The 26,635-nt window shown below is 48.9% G+C and overlaps 1 protein-coding gene and 3 non-coding genes across 4 annotated transcripts; 1 reads left to right on the top strand and 3 right to left on the bottom strand.

Annotated features, from left to right (window-relative positions):
- Nucleotides 1-259: 259 nt before the first annotated feature.
- LOC131215384 (Krueppel-like factor 8) lies at nt 260-18,838 on the bottom strand. The gene is made up of 5 exons (XM_058209773.1): nt 18,778-18,838; nt 2,237-2,345; nt 1,277-1,766; nt 625-1,174; nt 260-432 (listed from the first exon to the last, which is right to left on the bottom strand). Exons 1-5 carry the CDS (start codon nt 18,836-18,838, stop codon nt 260-262), a joined length of 1,383 nt encoding a protein of 460 aa, XP_058065756.1.
- On the bottom strand, nt 498-568 carry Trnag-gcc (transfer RNA glycine (anticodon GCC)). Its single transcript has one exon. It is a non-coding gene; the product is annotated as a tRNA-Gly (tRNA).
- Nucleotides 5,438-5,509, top strand: Trnad-guc (transfer RNA aspartic acid (anticodon GUC)). Its single transcript has one exon. It is a non-coding gene; the product is annotated as a tRNA-Asp (tRNA).
- A 6,246-nt stretch (nt 18,839-25,084) lies between the features above and the next one.
- Trnan-guu (transfer RNA asparagine (anticodon GUU)) lies at nt 25,085-25,158 on the bottom strand. Its single transcript has one exon. It is a non-coding gene; the product is annotated as a tRNA-Asn (tRNA).
- Between the last annotated feature and the right edge of the window lie 1,477 nt (nt 25,159-26,635).

The raw sequence follows: 26,635 nt of genomic DNA, 5'->3' as shown, positions 1-26,635 counted from the left end.
AGCAGTAGTTGAGAAGAAGGTTAAACTCTATCCAATAACTTAACCGTAGTACGAAGTAGTGAGATTCATTGACAGTTGCTTTAGGTTCGGTGTGTCTCTTCACGGACCAGGACACTCGGGAGGACTCGTGGGGGAGTTTGGCACGCGCCGCAACGACCGCTCTGCACCGGAGCACCGGCGAGGCTGGATGGAGGCTCGCAGCGAAAGGAACGGTGGGGGTGGGGATGTTGTTGGCTTTTCTCCTGGCACACTCCCGGGGTCAATGGCGTTTCATGTGCAGCGATAGATGGTCCGACCGGCTGAAGCACCGCGTACACAGCTTGCACCGGAACGGCTTCAGCCCGGTGTGCTTCCGGTAGTGTCTGGTCAGCTCGTCGGAACGAGCGAAGCGCCAAACACAGCCCTCCCACGTGCAGATGTACGGCTTTTCACCTGTCAAAAAAGAAACAGAAAAATATGTTGAAAATAAAAGCAGGAAGAAAAAAACATGTTCACTCTGCATCGGCCGGGAATCGAACCCGGGCCGCCCGCGTGGCAGGCGAGCATTCTACCACTGAACCACCGATGCTCGGTTCAGAGTGAGACTCTCAAGCGGGTATATAAGCCTCACCGGGCGACACTCACCGGTGTGCGTTCGCTTGTGGGCCTTCAGGTGAGAGCTCTTGGTGTACATTTTGTCGCAGCCGGACGCATCGCAGCGATGAATTTTGCGGTTCTTCGTGAGACTCTTCAGCGCGCTGGCCGATAGGTGTCCGTCCACGGCGAGGCTGCCGAACCCGCTGCTGCTCCCGCTACTCCCGCACGCCGATGGGTAGTGGAGGCGAGGGTGGCCGCTTCCTCCGTCACGCCGCTTCCCCGCAGTCGTTTCGCCGTTCGCCGCCGAACGATGCCGGAGATCCGTCAGCTTGCCGGTGTACCGCTCCGGGCTCGGCCCGGCACTGGTGCGAGGCCGCGGGAACAACCCCCGGGGGCTGGGTGGTGCGGAGGGTGCTGCGTTGGCCACTGCCGGTTGCTGTTGCTCCAGCAGCCGCTGGAAGGCGGCCGTGGCGCTTTCACTCAGCGGCAAACTCGATGCGAGCGACGCGATGGACGCAGCCAGTGGAGCCGGAAGGCCTGGCAACAGCTTCGACACCGGTGGCCGGCCCACGGCCGACGCGGCCGATAGCTGCTGAAGCTGCTCGTGGAGTGTTGTGAGGGGCGAATGGCTGCGCCGACGGCTTCCGGTGGCCGCCAGCAGCTCATCCTGCTGTTGCTGCTGCTGGTGATGAAAGGCGGCCGCGGCGGCGGCGGCAAACTGCGCCGGAAACAGGTGGTGGTGGCGCTGCAGATGCTGGTGCAACGTGGCCACCTTCGGGTCCGCCGTCGACGGGTGCGTAGGGCTTTGCTGCTGAGCGCCGCCGTAGTTGCTGTAGATAGGAAATGCTTCGGCCCCCCGGAACGGGCTCGGCTTCGTGTCCCCGTCACTAGGTAGATAGTTGTTGTTGTTCACGCTAATGCTGTTGTTGTTGTCGGCCGGGACCAGCCCCGTGCCGGATGGGTCGAAGGGCGCGGAGGAACCGTTGCGGTGCTTCGTTGATTTTGTGCCGAGGGATGAGGCGCGGTCGCTGGCACCGCACAGGCTCGACAGAAGCTGGACGTGCGTTGGGCTGAAGGCGGATGGTGGCGCTTTGGCTGCGGCCGCGATCGATGCCGCTGCGGCAATCGTGGCAGTGACCGCTTCCGTTCCGACACCTTCATCCTCACTGGTGGTGTTGAGCGAAAAGAATCTGCCGAAGGAAGGAAGCAAAAACGATGTAAGCAAAAGACAAGCCTTTTTGTTGCCGTTTGCTGATCTGTAGAAATTTCTCAAGAGCAATGTCAAGGCATCGTCGCGACATTTCTGACTTCCATCTTTAGTTCGTTCCTTTGATGAGACACTTTTCATGTCGATTGGCCTGTCAGCCTGCCTCGGTGACGCTTTAACTGAGTTTGTTTCGAGATGTCCCTGTCCTAGACCCATTTTGTAAATGATGTTTTACTACAAAGTCATAATGGCAAATTGAGGGCCGAACCGTTTTATTCAGGCTTTGTTGCCCAACGAAAAAATGAATAATGAATCGTTCAACATTTCTGATCAGCTCTCTCGATTCTAGCTTTAAGGATTTGCGGAATCGACCCGCAAGTCTTCTGCGCGATCTGCTACAGAAGAAAATTGAAACAGGAAACCGGTACCGGTGGTCGAGGTGGCAATACTTACAAGTCTTCTGTTTTGTGCCTTAACGCTAGCAGGTGTGGAGCTGAGATGAGTGGCGGCGGAGGACGCTTCAGCAGCCCGCTACGGATTCGTATGGCGGTGGACGTCAGATCTGCAACATAAATCGGGAAGGAAAAAACGATCAGCGAGTGAGTTACTTTCGGTCTACGAACACCGTGCAGTCGAAAATTTGTGTTCTGGTTGAATTACTAGCCGACTTTATACGATCGATCTGTTTTACGGCCCCGAAAAGTGTTTCGCATAGCCACCGGGCGCACTGTGGCGTGTACCTTTCAAAGTGCCGAAAGACGCTTAACGTACCGAGGACATTGGTTCCATAAAGTTTATCTAAATCACACCATGTGGAAGCCGGCCCGTATTCGCCGCCTCGTAATGTGCGTTTAAACCAGCCTCTTGGTAGAATTGTAGTAAATTTTTTATAACATCAATAAAATATGGAGCACACTTTCTGTCACCGGCTGGGTTGGCTGAATTATTTTCACGATCACCCGAGATCCCCGATCCCCGATGGATCCCCCGCGGCCAGCGGTCAGATGTGGTTGATACGGGACCACCAGAGAGGTGCTTTTATTGGCCACTTATTGACCGACCGGTACGACCTTACCCTTTTTTGTAGCGAGGTGCCCACGGTAATTGCAATGCGCACACCAGTTTAAATCCTCGTTGATCTTAATCGTGGATTACCGTTTATTTCATGCTGCTCCTGCAAGACAATTTGCGAATATAGGCGATTTTGAAAATCCCCATGCAGTTCAGTTGTGAGAAATTAACCTTTTGAGTTTTGTAAGAATCTTTTACGGTGTTAAAGAAGTATAGTTGGAACATCGTGATCTCTGCACAACGAACGTTCCGAGAGAGTAATATTAGCCTTCCATTGCAATAAAAAACGGAATCGATAGTTGTGAGTGTTTTTCTTTTACGATAAAGTATCGATTGGGTTTAAAGTCGAACTTTAAATAGTAATTCTGTAGTGTGCCGTGTGCTGTAGTGGCATTGAAGAGGTTTCGTGATCCACTTTCTGGTCCACCCCGAGGATGAAACGCCATTGCCTTTTAAGGTGCGGCGGGTTTATGCTAATACGCCAGCATAAGCAAAGTGCAGTGCTTGAAAGCCGCGCAATTCTGGCTGCCGCTCACCGCCCGATTCTTTCGCCGATAAGTAAAGCGTCGTTTGACCTCACTCTCTCTGTGCCTGTGTCGTTGTCGGGCCTGGCCATTGCCATTTGGCGGTTGCCGACCCGGCCTAATAGTGGCCATAATAATCAAAGTGCGAACCGCGAAGATCCCGTCGCCGGCCGTCGTCGACAACCCGCGGGAATGCTGCATGAAGCGCCGATCAGCGACAGCCCAAGCTTATCGGGTGATGGGCCACTCGAGTGCGATTTGCGGGATTTTTTTTTTTCGGCGCAACGGACCCCCTGAGTGGCCATAACTTACGCCGGCGATCGCGCGCGCAATGAGGCGATAAAATAAAATCCGATGGCCCTCGTCCCGCAGAGGTCATACACGGCAGCTGCGGCAAGCCTTTCGAGGTTGCGCCTGTTTTTGGAAAGGATACTAAACCCTCGAAATCGGCCCCACAGCCAAAAAACCTAAGGCGGGAAATAGGGGGGGTCTTGATTGTCACCGCCGGTGCAGGTCGAGCATATTTATGCTTTGCCGATGGTACTCTGCCAGCCAATCGATTAACGATCGATTTCGAATGACCGGTCCACCGAGCCCGAGAGGCCCCGTTAAGTGGGGTCTGAACGCGCACGGGCGCACGTGATTACCACTGCGAAGACGCAACTCGCCCGTGCGCTAAACATAAACGGAATGATGCGCGCGCAATTTATGCTGCGCCCGGGAGAAAGGCTGCGCCGGTGTTTCGGTTCGGTTGGCATAATCGGGGGCAATTTTTGGGAAAGGAAATGTTGGCTCGGATGACACGGAATATGCAAATCCAACCGCCAGGGAGATGAGCCCGCGCGGAGGAACTTTTGCTTTCCGTTGCCTCGTTACCGCGTCGCGGGGACACTCAGAGGATTGTCCATTTTCGCGAGATAAGTGATAATGATAAATGGCGCGGTGTCCGTGGCAATGATAATTAATTTAATTTAAGGTCCCCCATTAAGGTCGGCACCACGTCCTCTCTTTTTAGGAGTGGCGACAGGAGCATTCTCTAATCAAAGCAATTTGTGGACAGACAAGCGAAAGATTTGCTCCCGTTCACGTCCAACGTGCTTTTAAGTGCCAACTGGAAGAAGAGCATTTCAATCGAAATTGACTCATTTTTGTATGATTTTAAAAAAATTACTATCGCAATAAGCAATGTCTTTCAAAGTCGCGTAGTGGCATTTTTATTGAATAATCACATCCACTTGGAGGATAATTTTCATCTCACGCTATGCCATTGCCATCAACAATCGCATTGCGTGGAGTTTCGGAATAATGCTATAAACATAACTAACCTTCAATAAAAAGAACGCAACTTCTTTCATTAAATGCATGAAAAAATACCAAATGTTGTGTAGATCTTTCAGTGTCGATAAACATCAGCTCACTCTGCCGCAAGTTATCACGTCACACTGAATGAAGTACTAACAAATCTTGATTTTGGATCAGTTTGGAGTTTATGTTAGTAATGGAGTTGGAGTTAGTAATGGAGTTACAAAAAAATAAAATAAAACATTGCCATTGTAACGCAGACACAGATGAAGACAAGGTAATCGACGTGACTTCCATGAGGCAAAGTGAAAAAATAACACTAAGCAATAATTCAAACAAATGAATGTTTTGTATTCATTAATTATTCCGATACTTTATTTAAAAATATGCCTTCAAAATGCTGTTTTTTTGTAAAGTAGTTTTTTCTAGCAATATATTCGACTGCAGTACATTTGTATATAAGGACATTAAGGTTGTCTTTATTTTTTAGCAATTATGGTAACGGACATGTACTGATTGCTCTAATCGAGTAAACCAAATATAAGTGAGCTGCTCGAGAAGAAACCATTTCAACCATCATTTTACAGGCGAAGTTTAAGATCATGAACAGTCTAGCACCTTTTCAGTTAGTTCAGCTACTAGTTGACTTAGTGAAATAGTTTATGGTTTATGCTAAAACCTCAACAATGGTTAAAAGTATGTTTTCGGTTTTCGGTTCTTCTGGTGCGATTGCGAGATTTGCATCTCATCTAACACTTCCTCGATAGTATAGTGGTCAGTATCCCCGCCTGTCACGCGGGAGACCGGGGTTCGATTCCCCGTCGGGGAGAATCGAGTTTTTTTCTCAACGTTTATTCATCAAATCAACAATGCTGTATGAGGTTGGCTGCTGCAGTGTTTATTTTTTCATAAAACTGTCATCCGTTAGGGAAGTTGTTCGGTAGACATAGTTCATAAAGAATTATTGCGGAGGTCCACTTTCCTAAACCGGCCAAAGACCAACGCAAAGAAAGCATACTTGTTGAATACATCAAACGGGGATGGCAGGCTGTCGAAATAACAGCTTTACGGTGCACGGTTAATGTACGAACATGAGTTTCTCCAATAAAACTGTTCTCGGCTAACTAATGGCGCTCGCCGTGATCTAACGGCGGATCGGGCAACACAACTTTGTACGAAGCAAAGAACGTGCTTGGGGCGGACGAGGTAGATAGGTTTTTTGGGGGGTGTGCTAAATGTGTCTCTGCCATGCGCGGCTCGTAAGAGCACCCCCGGCGAACGTGACGAGAGACCGGCGCACGGTCAGGCCCTTTCTGGAGTGCCCGGCCAATGGGTTCATAAATTTGTATCCGTGCACGCATTATTGCGTAAAATAGTTCGATCTGGGGTCCCCCAGATTGGACCCCGGACCGCAAACCGCTGGTTGTAAAAGGCTCCGATCCTGTACTAAAAGCCCTCCACGGTCCGCGGAGGTGGTCGGTACTTTCGTCGGCCGAACCGAACCGAGATTGAATCAATCCGTCGATCCACAATTGCTTCCTCCACGACGTTGTCCACGCGATCCACGCGTTTTTTTTCCGCCCGGCGGTGGTCTTGTTGGACCAGAAGCAGGTCCACGGCCCAAAGTGGTGCTTTATATGGCAGGCACGAGCGGATACTCTTGTCCACGCGATACGATCGCCCGCGGGCCCCCCATCCGGATATGCAGCAGTCGTCGCTGCCGCTGCCGCCGCCGCCACCGAGTGGACCATAAAATTGTCTCTAACTGGACAGCAATAATGGACGAAATCGACACAAAGCAAAGCCAAGGCAAGGGGCCACCAAGATCTATCTCGGCTGTGCGCTGCGTGGCGAGATAATTGAAGAAACTCTGCCCACAGTCTCCGCTGGCCGTGGCTGTGAAAGTGTTAACCGCCCAGTGGCCAGCGGATTCGCCGAAGAAAGGAAGGATTTGCAATCCGACTTGATCTCGACCTGCGGGCCTAGATGGCCTAGGGTGGCCGTGGAGCGAAGCCCTGTGTCGGCTCCTATGCAGCTTCCATGCAGGTGCGGTCCCCAGGAAAAACGTCCTGTATCAGTCGGTACCAATCGCGCGGTAGCGCATAAAATATTCGTGTCCCCGTTAGTCTCCCCGTCAGAGATCCCCCCGCCAGGCCGGCAGAATCCAGAGTGCGCCGAAGCGAAAACCCTCAGCAGCCACCGTCCGTCGACGACCGTCCAATCCAATATCTCATGCGCTCCGTGGAGCTGCTTCCGGACCGCAGAGAGGAGCAGCGCCACCCGGTGGTACCGGTGACAGGTACGCCTCATTTTCATCATTGTTCCCGCCAGCTTCAAGTACGCGATGCCCGGCGGTGCATAGATTATTTGTCTTTCTTCGCTGCAGCTGGGATTAGAGATCGGTGCGCTCTGTACGCGATGGGCTCTCTGCATCTTTGGCGCAGAAAAAACGAAGCCCGTGCGCTGTGAAGGGCTGCACCGTGGAGTGGAGATCGTCGCACGGAAAAGGGCACCCTTGATCATGTCGCCCAGACCAGAAATGGATGAGATAGCCAAACGAGAGTCGAAGCAGTTGCCCGGTGCCCTAGCCCGTTCCCGAGCCGAGCCCGTGGAGAGGTCCAACGGGCCGGGGGCTCGCTCGGCCGATCGATCGCGACAGGCATACATTTTCATTATTCAAATCGCGAAACAATAATATTATGCAAATCTGATTGAAATGTGTTTGGACCCCGGGTGGGGAGGGTTTGAAAAATCGGTTCACCCATACGAAATCGGTCGCTCCAGCTACTGTTGGGTAGCGTCATGGCCGAAGGCAGATGACCTAGGACAAGTGCAAACCCGTGAAATCTGAGTACCTTTCTAATGATCGATCAACCAGAATACTTATATTGTTTTTCAACTATTCAGCATTTCATCTTTTAGATACTCAAGCGACTGAAGCATATTGTATCCTCCATCCCAGCGTCAACTTGTTTCGTTTTCGTTCTTGTGTTGAAATAATCAATTTTGGTTTGCCTTTGTTTCAACGTTATCAATTAGTTTGTTGCTGTTACTGTTCTCGTTCATTTAGTTTTCACCTTTTTCTGTTTACTTTGATTATTTATTTGTAGTTCTTTTTTCCATTTCTCACTTTCTTCTTGTCATGTTAATAGTCGTTTAAAGTATTGATATTCGCGTTCTTATCATCAATTTTTTTCTTTGTTTTGTTTTATTTTGCTTTTTAACTAATGGAACAGGTTTGTTCCGACACGGTTCATCCACAGCGATCGGTTTGACTCCAAGCAGCGAAACGGACGGAAAAACCATACGGTCACAGGTACGTGCACGAGTCGCTGCATCACCCGGATGCAGGCATAGGGCGGGCGTATAAATTGAACCCTCTGCAGCCTCAGCCTTCCAGTTCGCCTGGAACCGCCTTTTTGTGCTTCCTATCGATAGTTGCCGTTGGCTACGTTTTTCGCCGTCGTCGAGCAATGGGAGAATGGCTGTTCTTACTCCGCGTCGTCGTCGTCGTCGTCGTGACGTGACACCGAGATCTCGGTGGCCAGATCTTCACCGAACGTCACCGGGCCGGGCTCGACAGTCTTGGGAAGATTTCCACCCAATGCATGCCCACCATTCGACTTTTCGCCCGGAATGCCGATGATGATGATGATGATGATGATTGGAGAAGTAGCATCGGGGGAGCTACAGGAAAAAACACGCGGTCCAACACGGCTCCCGGTGACTGGTGGCGGTGTTGCGGTTGATGGGCACGACAGGTCACGACGGTTTCGCCGCCGCCACCGCCGTGGCCTCGGGCGGACCCCGCAAGCAAGAAAGTACCAATGTAACATTTTATCACCTTTATCTCCCCACAGACGGGGGCCCCCGGCGTGTGTTTGTTTCTGGGCCGTTGTTTCGCTGTCTCGGAGACATTTGTAATGCATGCATATTTGAATGTTTTTATTGCCAATGTCGAAGAAAGCGCGGCTGCGTTGGGCGGCGCACGGACGGCACTCCCGACGGGCCGGATCGTGCCGGACGATAGAATCGGAGGTGCGGCTCGGTCTCTGGCGCGGTCGTGGATCAAACCCTAGCCAATGCACACCACAACGGCTCCGTGTTTTATCGGGAAAAGGGTGTCTGTAGAGGGTGCTAGCATCGCGGGTTGGGATGGAAGCGGAAAAAGAACGGCGGTGTCGGGTACAAGGTGCTTAGCTGCTGTTAGTAACCATTTAAGCGATTCGTTCAGAATCAAACGAAGGGCTTTGGGGAAATCCGCGATAGTCAAATAACACTTTTCCGACATAGCTTTTGAACTACAACAAAACAAACAAATAAACAAATTAAACAACTACTTATTTTCAAATTGGGAACTCTAGATAAACAAGAATAAATCGGAAGAATTTAATTAATCGATTAAGGAACAAACCTGCGATTAACATTGAAAACACAAAAGGAAAACCCAATATGTAAATGAGAAAAAACATTTAAGAGGATTGCTCAATTAATCAAAGGATTGGTGTTATGGGTACTGAGCTAAAATGGTTTGCCGATTATTTACAGAACAGAACACAAAGGACAGTTTTCGGGAGCCACTGTTCGGACTCTATTGATAACACCCTTGGGGTGCCGCAAGGCAGTGTTCTTGGGCCACTGTTATTTATTATGTATATTAATGACATGAAAAGTATTTTAAAATATTGTGATATCAATCTTTTTGCAGATGACACAGTATTATTTGTCTCTGAAAAAGACATAAAACAGGCTGAGACACAAATAAATAGTGACTTGCTGGCTTTAGACGGCTGGTTGAAGTACAAAAAATTGGCTTTGAATGTCAAGAAAACAAAGTACATGATCTTGTCAGCGAAGTCAACTGACATACGGCTGTCTATTGCAATCAAACAGGAACCTATCGATAGAGTTTCAGAGATGAAATATCTGGGAGTAGTGTTGGATGATGGAATGAAGTTTGGACCACACTTGGATTACATTACCTCAAAGGTGGCAAAGAAGTGTGGAGTGATCTGTAGGTTGAACAGCAATCTGAATTTCTTTGCGAAAATTCAATTGTACAAGTCAATAGTGTCACCCCACTTTGATTTTTGTGCCTCCATTTTATTCCTTGGAAACCAAAAACAGATTCAAAGGTTGCAGAGGCTGCAGAACAGAATTATGAGGCTAATTTTGGGTTGTAGTAGGTATACTTCATCTATTATTATGCTAGATATTTTACAATGGATGTCAGTTAGGCAGAGAATCGCGTACCAAACGGCAATTTTTTTGTATAAAATTTTGAAAGGGATTGTGCCATCGTACTTGGGAGAACAGATAGTTGTTGGGTCAAACGTTCACTGCTACCGTACTCGCAGAGCGGGGGATCCGAGATTACCAAACTATTTGTCAGTAAACGCCTGTAATTCCTTGTTCTTCAAGGGGGTACAGTGGTACAATAGGATGCCGAGACGCATCACCCAAGCCGCAGATCTGGGGGAATTCAAGCGCTTGTGCTCCGCATACATAAGAGAGGTCGTATAACTTGTGTCTAACTTCAACAAACCAGTAGTTACGTTATACTTTACATGTTGTATTTTGTTGTATTTGTAGTATCTGTCAAATCTTGGATCTTGTGGAGCAATCTGTCGAAACTGTGCTTGTCATCATACGCTTTGATTATGGTGATGATAAGATTAAAAAAATATTGAGAAATTGAATATGAAAAATTTTAATAATAAATAGAATGAAAGAGTCTAGATAGGTTTGAGACACGCGCGCGCAAATGAGGAAGTGGTGGGCATTCTGTACGAATAGAATCATTGGTGTCAATTAGCTAAAAGCAGATGATCAGGCTGTGATGATCGGGGGTGGCACCACATTATCAATCAATGGTAACTGTAGGTGTGCACTACAAACAGAGCAAGAGAAACCTGCGGCGCTCCGGAGAGTGGACCCTCCCTTCAGTGGAGGATGTCATGCATTGTCATGGTCCAACACTTTAAGGGATGGCGACCGTTGTACGAAAGGAGTAAAGCTAGATGCCATGGTTCTGGAGAGATTGCTCCCACGCCCCCTCTCGCTTATTGTTATATGTAACTATCGATAGATAAATCCGTCCTTCTCAAACCTATGCAGGGGTAAGAGGTGGGACTTATCATCATCATCATTAACAAAAGAAAAATAGGATACAATTTCAAAATAAATATTCAATAGTTTGTGAAAGAAGCAGAGTAATAACCGAACTCGATGAACTCAACAATGACCCAAACAGATGCAGATAGTGAGAAGAACTAGTTTCTGGCAGCAAAATCCACATTGGAAATGTAGAAATGTATCAAAGCAATGTGACGAAAGCAGAGGTCAAAGAGTAAACAAATCATACACAGAAAAACACGAACCAAACCCTCGAGGGGTTCCTGCATCTTAGAAATAAAACGCCACCGGAAGGGCATGAAAAACGTACATTAATTGAACGATTTCCATCGAGCCCAGCGCTACACCCACGACGGGGATGCGTTTTCGCCCCCGAAACGCACCACCTCCGCTTGGGGTGTATAATTTGACCTCTCAGGCTCTGCCCCCAGAGAAAGGGGGACTGTACTTTTCTCCAGCCCAACAAGTGCTCGTCAAAAGTGAATCTCACTTTCGGCCTCGTGTACGGGAGGTGGAGCCCACTAAATTAGACCTCTTTCGCCACAGTCAGGTAGTTACCCGGCCGGCAGCAGGGACCACTGAAATGATTGATCATCGTTCCGTTTTTCGAAAGTTCGATCGATTTTCACTCGGCTAGGGTTCGCGCACTGTAACCGACTGGGGCACACTGATTTTGGGGGAATATTTCAAATTCGAAGCAATTTTTAGTAGAACCGCCCCGCAGATCAAACCAAAGAGGTAGAGGGTGAGGCGTTCCTTATTCAGTTTTTACGCCCAAACTTGCCAAACTTGTCAGGTTGCTTAATGCAGCAGACGTTGTGACACAAAAAAGAAACTAAAAAATTGTGAAATGAAGCATTAAAACCTCTCAGCAAAATCGGAAAAGAATGATTAAGGCAACACAACTCGTTAAAGGTTAAATTTAACTTGGAGCGAAAGAGGTTCTCATCTAAAAGTGAAGCGATAAAATGATAAAATGAATGATAAAAGAATAAGAAAAACGTTTAAATTAGAGTAAACTAAACAAATGATTGACGCACAGTGACTAATTCATTCGAAAGATCGGTTCGAAATCAGATGAAGAAAGCGAAGTTCATAGAAGCTCAGCTCGCCAACGCTACTTCGTAGGGTATTGAATCGGATTGGGCTGGGGGATTCGTAAAATAATGTCAGAGACACCGATTGACGTTTGACGGTGGCGAATGCCGATCTTGGTCGATCTTTCGTCTCAGTACCGCCCTCAGAGTGCCGCTCGGTGGGTGTAACACCCAAACGCAGTGCCAGCTGTCCGGGAGGCTGACGGAAAAAATCGCTCCCAAATTTGGTGGCGGCAATAAATTACACACCTGTTTTTGGGCTCGTCTAGGGGTCCCATAAGCCGCCGTCTCTGGTACGCATCGCCTGCGGGAGGAGAAGGTGCCCGCCTCACACGCGGCACTTTGGAGGTCTAATTGAAATCACTCAAATTGGCTGCCATGGGGCGCGTAGTTTGTTTTGCGGCCGGTGGGCTTCGCTTCGGGCGGTCTCTCGGCGGACCCAGAGAGCCAGCCCAGACACGGAATATGTGCAAAAGCACTGCGGCAACCCTGCGTGGAGTAATGGGTGAAGATTTTCGCGGTTCACCGGGTCGTTTGATGTGGCGCAAAAAAAAAACAACAGTACAGAAATTGAAAGCCATTTTGACACCCTCGGCCCGGCGTACCGGCCTCAGGAAATTACAGGGAGCGAGACGACAGCGCGACCGGGGAAAACGTTCGATTCCAGTCCCGGCGGGTTGGCCGGGTCTGTAATTTTGCCGCAACCTGTGCCGTGGAGACCCGGGTGGAGAACCCGCTGATGATTGCTTGTTTTTCAAATTGCGGAGAGTCCGCGGAGTCCACGCTGTGCGCGAAGGTCGTCGCTCCGGGGCGTCACTAAGCGCAGGATGGGCGGCACGGCGCAATGCACGTGGTTAGCAAATTTCGGTGGGCTTTCTTCGGCCTATTGTCGGGGGCAGAGACCCGTTGGCAGGAGCGCCGGTGATGATCCTCAGCGAACGTAAAAAATTGAACGGGACGGCGAGGCTCACGGCTCAAAAAATTAAACAGGATCAGGATCTTACGATTGAACCATCGTCGAAGATGGACGGCATTTATGTAGTGCACCTTCGCGTTATTTTCGTTTAGCAGCAAAGGCGAGATAAAGTATTGAGTACCGAGTACACTACAGACAAGTGAAAGTTCTTCACTCATATTTTAGGGGTGGAAATTCTATTCTAATTCTAAAAGAAACCAAAGGTGTTTCTGGAAACGAAAAGATTCTCGGTTAAGTCATTGCATTCCAGTTATTTTTTATCTTTTTGACATAATTATGGTTTGCTATAATCCGATCTCACTGATGGGCCTTTCAGGTGTAGACAGCTTTTTTAAATACATCGAAAGCAATTTATGCATTTAATAACTCTAAAAACTATAATAACTATAATAAAAATAATTAATGGATTAGCACAATGACTGTCCGGCGAAAAAGTAGCAAGAATGGAGAGTCAATTGACGCTACGGCCCCAGCTGTAAGGTTATGGCATTGGATAGGAACAGCCTGTGGATTACAACACTAGTGAACTTTTTCTGAACCAACTCCTCTGTGGATCCTTCTGTAGAGCTCATGAAGAAAATTCGTGTTAAGGTCGCATCAGCACTTGAGAAACATGGTCAGGAAATTCTCTAGATGAAAGAAACATAAAGTACTAAGTACATGACTGAGTAATGAAAGCTCTTCGTATAATGGTCTCATAGTGAATGACAACTTATAGTCAAGAATAATGGCCACGAAGGGATGATACTCGAGGAATCCCTTCATAACGTAAGACATAGTCGAAAGTAATCGGAGCGTTGCTGAAAGCTTGCTGAAAGAAATCGCGTTGCCTTTATCGATATCCACAGTGTCATTAACATAAACATACACAACACAAAGCATAAACTGATCCTAAAGATTCATTTCTTTGCCAGTCTAGTCTGATAGTAGACGATTGGTGTTTTTTTCTCCGGCACAAAACATGGATCATTCTTAAATTTAATAAACGAATATGGGACCAAAAATACGAACTTAGTCATAGGTTACGCCTTTCTTGACTAGTGCTGACCTTGATCAGTGCAAGTGATCGTAGCGGCCAATGTCTAACGGTAGCTTGATTCCTGGCCATGGGTTATCCGATAGGTAGTTTCGCGAGATCCTTTACCCTTATTTTCATCGCTTCAATGAAAGACCCATTAAAATTATGAATTTCTTTCAAAACACGTCACCATCATCGCGAAGCCCCTGGCGCTGATGCGCTGACATAATTGAGCCTTTGCGCGGGGAAGGCGCGGCTTATCTGCGCAGCTACAAATTATGGCGCCCTACACACGGGTCTCCACGGTCAATCCGGAATCCGGAGCGGAATAAAAGTAAAAGCAAACGGCCCGGACGGCCGGGACGGACGGGACTCCCGGGCTAGGATCGGAGAGGAGCCACGATGGGGCAAGATTTATCGGCGTACATTTGTGACCGAGCTGAAAACGATATCCCCGTGGGGACGTGGGATTCGCCACAAGCCGCTTAACGCCGCGTGCGTACGCCACGCGGGCCACGCAAGTGAATGTCACCACCGCTGAACGGTGTCGTCAGTCACGTCGGATCACTTTATCTGCTCGGTAAGGGGTTCGCCACGAATCGGAGACTACCTCGGCGGCAGACGGCGGCCCAACGGGTGCTTCGCGGGTTCCGATAAACGTTTGCTTACTTTCTCCACCACGGCGCGAAGAGAGGCCTCGTCTGCCAAAGCTGTAAACGGTGCGCAAATTTGCGTGCCGCGACTCTAAGCCGCAAACGATCCGTGGGCTGTCGAGGGGCCACTCGAGATCGGAACATCGGCTGAATCCGGCGAATGGATTGGCGAACATGAGCAATGCCACTCTCATTAGTCAGCGTAATGAATTAATTAAAATGTAAAATGATATGTTTTCCCCTATCCGCGCCGATTTGCTGGCATCTGATGATCCGCGCGCGGCTTAGCTCTCGACACCGAGATGGCCGTCGGAGCGGAGCCCAGGTGCCGCTCAGATCCGTTTATCGGTGCCGGTGCCGTAAAACTGGTTCACCGTCGGGTTTATTGGGCTATTCCGTATCGCTTCTAATGGAGCCGCCGGCCGGAGATGAAGGTGCATACATGGAATTAAATGTCAGTTTCTGAACATTCCCGCACAGCTGATGTACGGCAAGCGTGCCTCGAGAGTGTGTCGTTGTTTAGGTTATGCCCCATCGGATGCCATTTTTCATCTTAACCTCACTTTTGCGCGTGTACTTGCCTACCGCCAGCCAGCCGGTCGGCCGCTGTTTGTGCCGAGACCTATTAATGGACGGTTTAGTCTAATTAAGTCATAAGTTAAGCACCCATCGGGGTAGTTATCGAATAAGTTTGCATTAGTGTTACTGGGTCGCCAGTAATTCTTAAGGAGGCACACTGCTAAAGTGAAGCTTCTATGGGGCTTGATCTTGATCTCTGCTGCTTCTTTGGCCCTCTGCTATGATAAGTTCTTCGAGTCTTCTTCTTATCTGGCAATTGTTAGAGACAAAGCTAATCTCTGTTGTTTTCTGGAGCGATGTGTTTTTATCGACTACTCTATCAACGAAGGGTCTTAAATTCTGTCCAGACACTGTAACTAGTATGCGGACAACTGAAAGTCACATGAACTGAAGCTCTCTCGTGTTTCAAGCACTGCTCCTTCATTTTTACTTTCATTTTCCAGGCCCAGGCACTGATCGATCTGCCAGATCGCGTTCGCTTTCGGTGACCCTGTTCCGCGGCAATCGACGATCTAGTAGCGGGAGATCAGACCCGAGGGGCAGCGGTACCTCCGAGCCTATTGTTTTCAATCGCTCCGAAAAGAAACGTCCGACTATTTTTGGGTGCTCCAGCACAGACTTGGGCTTTAGGTCAAGTAGAGTTTGATCTACTTCGGTCGTTGCTGCGATCGGTATCGCAGATCGCGGCAAGAACAGGCCACTCGCAACCAGGTTGGCGGCTTCGGTTCCTTGCGGTATCTCCATATTTAGACACCAGGCCGCCTCGGCATTCGGGGACCGCCAGATGTGTATCGAAGGATTCCGTGAGTGCTGCTCCTTAACGGAAACGATTCAATCCGCGTCCGAAAGTCGCCTACTTGAGCCACCGCTCTAGTTGGGACCGATCGATCGGGATGGGCCACCGGAAGTCGGTTCTACGTCGGTCCTTCATCCATCCGCTCCGGTTCGTGTAGGCCGCGTATAAACAAGACCCTAGGGCGACCTTCGCCGAGTCTGCGGACTGAAGCCGCAGCTCGTGTAGCATTCACCGTGGACTCGTTACGTGTGCGCCCTGGCCACCTTCCCGGGGAAGCAACGATTGAAAAATTCATGAGCATGAAATTTATTTGCACCCGTTTTTGTAGCTGCCTGAGCCCCTTGAGAGACTCAGACAGAGAAAAAGGATCGTAAAAAAGCAGCTCGGGCTCGGCCCGCTGTGGCCCGGCCGTGGGAAACGATCTGCAAATGACAACGGCCATCACATGTGAACCAACCTCCTATGCATCAATCGATCAATCTTAATCCGCAGAGCCGGCCGCAGAAGGCGGCCCAGGATTTGAGTAATTGAGTGGACCAAACCGATTGAAATGTATGCCTGCTTTGCGCCCAGCCAACTTTCTTTCCTAGCTCAATCGGCCGGACTCCAGCCGGGGCGCTTTCGTACCATTTGTGGACACTTTGACAGATTCGGTGCCATCGCGGGTATCGTGTGACTTTTCGAAAAGAAGTCAGCGGACGATAATTAGAATTTTAAAGTGCCATTCGAACCGCGCACCGGACGAGCGCATTGTGTCTGCTCAAAATATTGTCCCTCCGCCAAGTGGATCCTGGATCCATTGATCGGATTGACCATTAGTGTCGTTTATTACACGCTCGCCGTAATTGGCTTCGCGGCGAGATGGCGCGTCGGGTACGCATTTTACAACCGATAACTGACAGGTTCAGTTACAACAGACGCTTTATGGACGCCTCGGACGCACGGTTCTATCAGAACCCGCGAGAACCTCGCGCTGTCCGCTGAGGCGTATCCGTGGGGTTGAATGGTTTATCTAAATCGCTCCATTGCGCCGGCCTTAACTGGCGTGTCGCGTGTGTCTGCGCTGCGCTCGCACGAGGCTGGTGTTGTAAAGTATCGTTCGAGGGCTAATTTGAAAATGAAGTTTAATTTTCGACCCGTACGACCCGAACCACGATTGCAGAACAGGAACTGGACCGGTGTCCGGCACCGAACACGGCGCTGGAGCGCAGAATGTAGCACATAATTTGTCCATAAAATGCCGATGTTAATGGTAACCAATGGCGTTTCCACACCTGGCGCCCCATCATGCGCCGGCGCTGTCCGCGCACCGCAAACACTGTGGTCAATAAAAATGGGAAACTTTAAGGTGAGCCAATCGATTTCTGCACATTAGAAAACGTGCCAATCCCCTACGTACTAGCGCGTGTAGTGCAGCGAGAGTAATAAAACCGGAAACCGGGGCTGTTCCGTCGCTCCGTCGGCTAACGGGGACGGTTTTATGTTCTTTCTTGTCCCATCAAACACACGGTCGGCGCAAACGATCGAAGGCGGGATTAGTCCATGTCGTTCCAGCATTACAATACCATTAGCGCATTACCCTTGCGAATCGGTTTGATCGGGGTTCTGAATAATAAATCTGGATCGCAGATGGAAGCGATTAGACAAATGGGATTAGACAGTTTTGTGGTGCGGTCGGTTTTGTAGGAATAACGCAATTTATTGGTTCCCTTTCGACGTAACGTGTTTGCTTCAGCTCAGTCTGTTTGTCGCTTGTTTTCTTGATCCCTCTGCTTTTGTTGATTAATTTTAATAATTTTGAACGATTCATTATGCTTCTTTCATTTTATTTTTATCTTTATTGACGTTGTTTCCTGCTTTTCTTTCCGTTTCTAGTCATGGTGTTTAGATATGTTTGATGTTATAATTCTCCTACTTTTGACTACTATTTGTAAAATAAAGTGCACGGATGTTAGAAAGGTGACAAAATACACAATACAAATTTGTTACCTCCCATTCTCGTTATATATTGATAAGTATTTATAGTAAAATAGTTCAGGAACTAAAAAAGAAAACATTTTGAAGCAAAACAATGCAACTGCTAGAAGACTCGAGACTACTTTTAAAAGATCCTTAGAAAGGCTTTTTGATCAAAATAACATAATACTTCAAGAGCCAGAAGAACAGGCTTTTTTCACATCATAATTAAGTTAAAGTTGCTACAGTTTGTAGTGATTAAGTTTAGTTAAGTTAAGTTTAACTTGCTAGTGGTTAAGTTTTTAATTAATCTAAGCAAATATTGATCAGCAAAATTATAATTAAAAATATAAAAATTCAAAAACCTTGAAAACCTCAAAACATTACCTTGGAAGCAGCATATTTAGTGAACAGCAATTAAAAATTGTTCTAAAATTGGCTTCCAGAAACCTCCAAAGCAACTGCAACGCGTTTCAAACAAATGGAAGATAAAGGTTACAATAGTGTGTAAAGGCTTCCAAACTAAGCAGGAGAGTTTACAAGTCAAAATAATAACAACACGTGGACACCGTGACGTTCAAATCAACCTTCTTTCCTTTTAAATTCCGCCTGGAGCTGATGCTGCTCTAGGCGAATCCATCGGATCCTCGAAAAAAAGGACCTTTATACTTCGACTTTTATCATTAGAATCAGCCTTTACAAGTTCATCGAATTAGCGAATCGAATCGAATCGATCGAATTGTTATGATAATGATAATTGAAAGCGACAGAAGGTTTGAAATCTGGCTTCCACCATCTACTCTATTGCTCCATGGGGTTCGCCGTACACTCCAAGTTTAGCGCAGGATTCTCACGGAGTATGTTTTGGGCTTCGTAGAACCACTCACCGAGCAGGCACCACTTTTCCGCCTGCACCAGAAAAGAAGAGCCTTTCTCCGTCGGCTCCATAGACTACGCCACACCACGCCGGGTCCGGCCATTCCTGCCTTCCTTTACTGCGGATGAAGTACCATTTTCCGTACACTAAACCATTATGCTTTATTTTACGACCATAATGAAAACATTTAATTGCCACCGCTGCCTCCTGGAGGCTGCGCCGAGGAGGGGCCGCACGGGGACGACCCGGGTTGCGCGTTGGGGGTAACGTTCACTTTTACTACACGCCGCATGAATCACTCATGACCGCCACGGCAAAAGGTACTGTTTAGTGTGCGCGGACGGACCGCAACAAAAACGGTATCCATCTTGTCCGGAGAAAAAGGAGGGAGACCGAGAGCCCCAAGCCCCATAGCATCCCTTGCGTGTCTACACACGTTGCCGCACGCACAAAGATGTCCTCCCCGGCGGCGGCGAGAGAGACCTTTCGGCGAGCGCTTGGGGGTTGAGAAATGGTCACCAGAAATTGGCACCAGAAAGTGGCACCTTGCCGGCCGGTCGCGGGGCTCCAATCAAGCTTCGCTCCAGCCGCTGGTAGGCAGAGCGCGGAACGCGAGAGGATCATAAATTAATTGCAAATAGAAAGGAAACGATCCCGGTGCGCGGCCGGACCCCCAAACCGGGTGGCTCAAGTCGTGGCCGATGCTGTTGCTGTTGTTGTTGAAGAAGAAGCAGAAAAAAGGAGCACGCGAGCGGCGACGACGAGTGGTGGTTGACAGGATGGTGTTACTCTACAGAGGCCCTACAACGACGGCGGCTTCAGGTGCCGTGCCGCCAGCTGAGAATCGGGCCCGCAAATAATGGTCCCAAGTGTTTGGTCGGCCGGCCGGGCCGAACCCTTGAGATTCAACCGTCTTTTAATTTGTCCATTTTCAACCATCGTCACTCGGAGCGGTCCCCACGTCTGGGAAATCTAGTTCAAAAACCGCGGCAAACACGGCGCTGGCCTTGAGCGGGTTGAGGGTCTTCTCAGATCGAGGTGCTGAGGTCCTGCCGCTGAGCAGCGACGACGACGACGACGAAGTGTCAAACCATTGCACGGTGGCGACGGCCACGTCCGCCTGGCTCGACGGGAGGTGAGTAATAAAAACGATTACTCTATGTGCAGCACGGTCATGAATGTAATTTAAATTTTATTCACCTTTATTATTTTATCGATTTGCTAGACCCTCGCTAGCTCGCAGGCTGTGGACTTGTCTAGGACTAGGGTGGTAAGATATGGCGGGCGAACCGGGGGCTGTTGGGATTTATAGGTCCATAGAAAGGCACGCCGCGATTCCGGGGCATCGAGTTCAGGTTGTGGGTGAGCCACTGCCAGCACAGCTCCAGTCAGCCAGCGTTACCTTGAGTTGCGCGTCGAAGTACCGGAGCGCTACTTGAAGCCACTGCGACGGGAATGTCCGCATCCCAGGCCGTCCGTCCGAAGCACTTGAGGCGCCCGGGCACTTGAGGCACAGGTGACAGCCCGTGTGGCCGGCCACCAAGGCACCGAAGTTACACAAGCCGGCGCGCGGCCAAGAATCAGAGATCATCAGATTTGGACATGTTCTGGGACACGTGTTGTGCGCCGCGCCGACAATTGTTTAACGTAGGGGGACCGCACACGATCACAATCGAGGTGATGCGAGAGATTTAGGAGCCGCGGCCAGTGCCCGGCTACCGTCGGAGTGTTGCAACACCCGGTAGGCCCGGTTCGTAGAACGAATTGTCCGAACCGACCGACAGATTTGTGCGGCTCAAGATGACCACAAGATAGGTGGTAGGTGCCCCGGGGGCCTCGCTCAGGATCTGGTTAACAGTGGCTCGCGCATTGTAATTAATTATCCGCGGTGTTGTTCCTGTCCGCTTCGGTCGCTGTCGGCACATTGCGGGAGGTCCACCTAGACCCGGGTCGGCCACTCGCTTCCTCGCTATATTTTTCACCTTTTCAGTATGTGGCGGTAATCATCGAGATTGTGGCGAGGAATTCGAGGCGCTCGGACCCTATTGTAGGGCCGCTGACGGTTGGCTGGAGAAAAAAAAAGGTTTTGCAGATTTATGCTTTTCGATATCCGCCAGGTCACGCCATCCTGGCTGAACTAAGCGGCGAGTTACGGTGGGCAAACACTTTGGGTCAACCATTTTACTTATACGGTGGATGTGCTATTTTATGGAAAATAAGAATACAAAAAGTGACTGCATGATGTTAGAAATCGATTGCAGTGTTCAGTGTTCTAATGATAATATGTAGAGATGTGATCTCTCACAAAGTCTTCTTCCGGTAAAGCCTTCAATACGTTCTTCGTTTCGGTTTCTATCTCTTCTATGCAAACTAGCATGAGTAGCCCAGAAGTCACATCACACAGTTTACGGAGAGATGATCACGAAATGATCATGAAAATGTGATGCAAAAACATCACGTTTTTTTGGCACCAACGAACATTTCACTTTTCTGAGCCTCTAATGGTTACTCATAATGGATTCCACTGATCATTTCGATATTCCAACAAGGAACGGTAATAACTCGAACTGTCAATCGACGATTTTGGAGCATGAATTCTTTGATTTTATTGAGGAGTGGCTGATGGTCGTCCTGGCCGTGTCCTTTTTCTGGTGGAGCTTGCTCACCGAAATTCTGCTTGCTGCATATTCAACCTTTTTGACATCGCAAACAGTAACTAGTATTTCAACGTACAATTTAACACAACTGTTGGTGAAAGTGATGCCAATTTGGAAATAAAAACATTTGTCCCTATCAAGTACACAATAAAAATGCTCTCAAATTTTTGTCCACAGTGTTACATTCGGTAACAATTTAGAACTCAACTCGTTGATCAAAGATCCAGGACAATCCAAAGTAAAGAAGCTATTAGGAAGCCAAACGCCTTTCGCTTGTTCGCTCGATATTTACGCTTTCTAAGGTTTGGGTAATTTACTTTAGTCAATTGCACCTAAACTAAAGGACCCGGGCCATTTTTAGGTTGGTGCTTGCTTTTGAAAAATTTGATGCGTGAGAGTTGCGAAAGTGTAACTCGTGAATTGAAGAACCAGAACCAATCCAAGTGAAATACTGCAGACCTTTTGTAATGCTCATAAAAATGAGTATACTATAAATGTCAAAAGAAAATTCAATATACTTCAATTGCTTTTGCTGGCAAACTACACTGCACAGCGTTCAATGGCATACCTTGCGGCCACAAATGGCTTTTATATCGTAGAAAAGTGTACACCCTAGTGATGGGAAGTGATTAGAGAATTTAATGCCATACAAGGTTTCTATCGTTTTCAACACTCAATTTAAAACCTGATCGACCTTGCGATCGACTGAACATAGCCATTCCACCATATTTGAATCTCGTTGCTTTGGTCAGGGCTATCAGAAGTAATCCATAACATTCTGGACCTTTCTGCAGAACTCAAACAAAAATCGAGACAAGCTGTTGGATTCGATGCATTCGATACTCCGACCCAAGAGGAGCATGGGCTGCATAGAAACCACAGCCCTTGACGCGACGCGATCGCCGACTTCCCTTTCGAATTCCCATCGCTATTTCGTCAGGAGAGCCCTCAGCACGCACCTAGCCCAAAACCTAGCTCGTCGGAGACGGGGTCGGCGAAAGGGGTTTTCCACGAAAAGCGCGGGCTTTGATTTGGAAGCTGGAATTCGCGCCCAAACAAAACACAGAGCGCGATAGAGAGAGAGAGAAACCTCGACCCGCGGGAAGAATGGCGGGCGCAGCATTATTATGTTGAAGCGTTCGCTCGTGATCACATTCAAATTGCTCCTGCTGCTTCTAATGTGCAGTCCTCGCTCCATGCAGCGGGCGGACTTTCCACACGATCTCTATGCTGCCGAGCTATGCTGTGTCTGCTGTGGGCCATTGACGAGCGCTCCACGTCGCCGTCGCCGTCGTCGTCGTGTTGTGAGCATTGCATTACACACGGGTACATGACCTAAACGACGGTGCGGCCATTAATGCCTATGCTTCCTTCCCCGTTTTGATGCAATCCTTCGTGGGGCGCACCGCGCGACATGCTGTCTGTGCCACTCGACGCCACGCGGGGCCGGGTGCCAAACATAAGAGGAACAATGTTTTCCAGCTTCCAGCTTGCAGTTGGGGGGTCGCAAAAAGTGCATCGTGCAGCGGCAGCAGCAGCAAGGTTGCAACCGAGTCGATTGTGCCGTTTTCGAAGGGATAAAGTTGCTCGTGAGGGCCTGTGCTATTTGGTGATCGATGAAGGAGAACCGATCCGAGCAGAGGGAGTCCACGGAGCCGGCAGTGGTTGCGACACGATCCGATGCGCCCCTTGGGTGTGGTGGATCTTCGCCCATTCGTTCGTTTGATCGATCGATAGCGCTTGATGGCCCCAATCAAGGGCTTTTTGGCCCCAATCAAAACTGGCCGTACGATGTATGGCATGCTCGGTGAAGGTAAGTTTAATATTGGCCAACCTTAATCAGAAAATTCCTTGAGGAACTTTTCATGCAGCGATTATGACTGCATCCTGCAGACAGCGATTAATCGGAAGATGTTCTTCAAAATCAACCACAGGTTACACATAGTTTGGCTACTTTCCTCAATAGTTGTGTTCTGATTTCTAATCGAAAAGCCGATATGGCCTTAGGAGACCGAGCCGGAGCTTAGAATTTCTGGTGCTCAATAGGAGAAGGATTCGATTTGTCATTAATTTTAAAATGACATTCAGCCTTCTAATACGCATCATTGAATAAAAGAATGTTATATTTAAATGATGTTGTATTGCTTCTACAATGTAGTATATTTTGAGCAATTTTTTTATTCTCTTGAAAAGTCACAAAGCATTCATTTCTAGCAGATCAAGATTTACCGTAAATAACCGTGACATTTTATGTTAGAGATCGTTATATTATTATTATTAGTTTTCTAGCTTGGAAGCATTTGCAGAGTCTCGGCTAGAGCCAGAGCGTCCTATTGATGTTTTCAAAAACTAGTTTTTGGTCCCATACTTTGGTCGTCAACTATTCGATCCATATCGCTTCACAACCATCCCTTGTTTGGCACCGTGTGACTCCTTACTGTTCCCGACCACTTTACTTTGAAGGGCTCTCCGGATGGTGACTTCAAAGTGTAGGCTCGAAGGTGAAGGAACAAAGTTAGCACAATAAACGTAAAATATCGCAGAAAGCGAGATCGTTATTACTGCCCAAACAGCCTTGGCCTTGTCTTTTGGGTTCCGTCAGAATTTGATTCTTCATCTCTGCACAGCAAGCAAACCACAAAGCGAAAAGCGGATCCGTTGTACGTATTGACGTGCAGATCATTTCAACACTTTCCATAAAAAATGTATCTCAGAACTTGGCAGAACCGATGACATACATTGTGGGCTCTCCGCAGCTACCGAGCGACCTAATTCGCCTAGCCATGTTTGAAAACAAAAACTGCCAACCTCCACGGCTGGGGCTATTGGAGCAGAAGCCACAGGTTCCACTCTTAGTGGGAATGTGAGCGACAAGACGAATCACGAATCAGAATGTGGGGAGCTAGGTCACCGTGGGACTCTGCAAAGGGTTCGGGAGCAAAAGCCAGCCTTCCCAGCAGCAGCCCCACATACTCTACACGTAAAAGGGAAGGTAGCGCAACGAATTCGTGATTGAGTTATAAATGAAATTCAATCAAATCAAATCAATCAATTGCAGAAAACAGGACGGAGTGGAGCCTGCAGACCCGCGCGCCCAGACCACGGGTTGCCGCCGGTTGTCACAGTTGTGTGTGAAAATCGTGGCCCGCGAATGTGGGACCACCCTGTGAGAGAGCGGGAGAGAGAGAGAGAGAGGTCGGGGGGCCACTGGAGGGTGGTTCGGTTTTGTTTTGCAATTGAATGGCCGGGGACAACCGGAGCGCGCTACAATGTTGTCACAGGATCATTAGCAGCGCGTGTGCTGGGCTGGATTTTGGGAAGCAGCCACAGAGCGATTGGGCTTGGGTTTCTACTTTCTAAGGGTGACAGCAGCCCAGGCGACCACGGCGCACCCGCAACAAGGAGTGTGTCGTAATTGCTCGAACGTGAATCTATCAAAATTAGACCCACGGACTGATTGGTTGGAAATAAATAAGAAAACAGCTCCACGGCGGTTTGCATACTGCGCGCCGTGCGATTAGATTTGAAAGTCTTTATTTTGGGGCTGGCCTCTCCGGGGGGGTACACCTTTTCAATAGAGGTCCTTCTCAATACTTACACACTCTGCGAGCAATTCGGGGACACACACTTCACTAGAAAAAAAGTGGGAAAAAATCGAGCCGCCCCCGGGTGGACTCGAACCACCAACCTTTCGGTTAACAGCCGAACGCGCTAACCGATTGCGCCACGAAGGCACGTTGAGTGTCGCGCGGCGCTAATTAATAATGAGGTCGTCTAACACGCGCAGGTGAACGCTCGTTTTGCGGATTCGGAGGTTTCAAGTGATATTCCCGCGCGCTTTGAGTCAATGAGTCAATTATCCTTCCGAGCAAGGTTCCGGCCTACGCCGCGGGAACCGGTCTTGCTTTTGCTCTTCCGTTCCGTCGCATCGCGCAATCCGTCAGCCGATCAGTCAACGGTGGCGCGCCACTGTCGTCACGTGTTGTGTGCGCGCCCCCTCGTGATCCTTTCGCCCGCCCGTCTGCGCCGCCGGGTCTGGGAATGTTCCGCGGTGCACATAATTCTGTGCGCAATGTGTGCAATGTGACTCGGGCGGAATCGGGTCGCGGCCCGGTTCGCCCGAGCCCTAATCAGCTCTCTCGGGGGATGGGGGCGCTACAAATGAGCCGGGCATGCGGCGGTGGCGGCGGCGACGGTTTCGATGCGTTTCGATTGCGGGCCGCCCTCAGATAGTGAGGAAAGATTAACTCAGGCATCAGTCGTAGAGCAGTCTATCAAACGTCAGCCAACGGGAGGCAGCATTATTTAACCGCCAGAGTGCCGGGGCAGTGCATAATTGCTGCCTAGCGGCCTACCGACGCAGAGCAGATCGGGCGCTGGAAGGTGTCGTGAAGGGAGGGGGGCGCAGGGATCCACTTTCTAGATTGCGGTGCGCCGCGGTGGCCACCGCCGGCACCTCTCGCGTAGCGCGGTCGTTTGTCATATCAACATCAAGTGCCATTTTCTCTTCACGATCCGGACTACAGGTGGACTTTGGCGGGTTGGAACGCGCCAAGCTTGGGAATGTGATCAAACACGGTGAAAAAGGAGCAACATCAGTTCAAAAATCGATGTACTTTTCGCGTGTACTCTCTGGCGCACTTGCTTTTGGGGGCCTCCCGGGGATCGATCTAACCGAACCGATGTAAACCGATCACCGGTCTGCCAAGGGGGAACCGGTTTTCAACGACCTGCCACCGGTTGGTCGTAGTGTTTGATGAACGAAAAGTTTTCAGCTGTCATCAGCTCCTGAGAGGGAGGGCAATTAAAACGTGTTGCGATCGACGCCCTTTCATGTGGACGTCGACGATACGCGAAAGGCAAGGAATTTAGAGTTTTAATGACCACCTTCTTGGTGTCACCCGAGTTGGCCCTTTGAGTAACGTACTCGTGGTCCGAACTTCCTTTTAGCGATAAGCGATAAGCGAGTAAGTGATAGCGAACGAAACGTGGTTTGCCTCCAATTTATTTTGAAGCGTGCCAAACCTTGAAGAATGAAGAATGCACCAAATATGAGGTTGACTAGAAAGAAATCTATTATTATTGTATGAAATTTAAAACATTTTATTTAAAATGTTTCCGATGATCCGAACTGCTTCAAACAAAGGGACCGGTTTGTTGCATAATTTGTTGTCATTTTAAAGGTAGCTTCATAGTGCCTCTCTTAGAGAA

The sequence above is a fragment of the Anopheles bellator genome, chromosome 1 (assembly GCF_943735745.2).
Source record: "Anopheles bellator chromosome 1, idAnoBellAS_SP24_06.2, whole genome shotgun sequence".
Taxonomy (NCBI): domain Eukaryota; kingdom Metazoa; phylum Arthropoda; class Insecta; order Diptera; family Culicidae; genus Anopheles; species Anopheles bellator.
The sequence above is the reverse complement of the archived record's forward strand: the minus strand, read 5'-3'. Positions and strand labels throughout refer to the sequence as shown.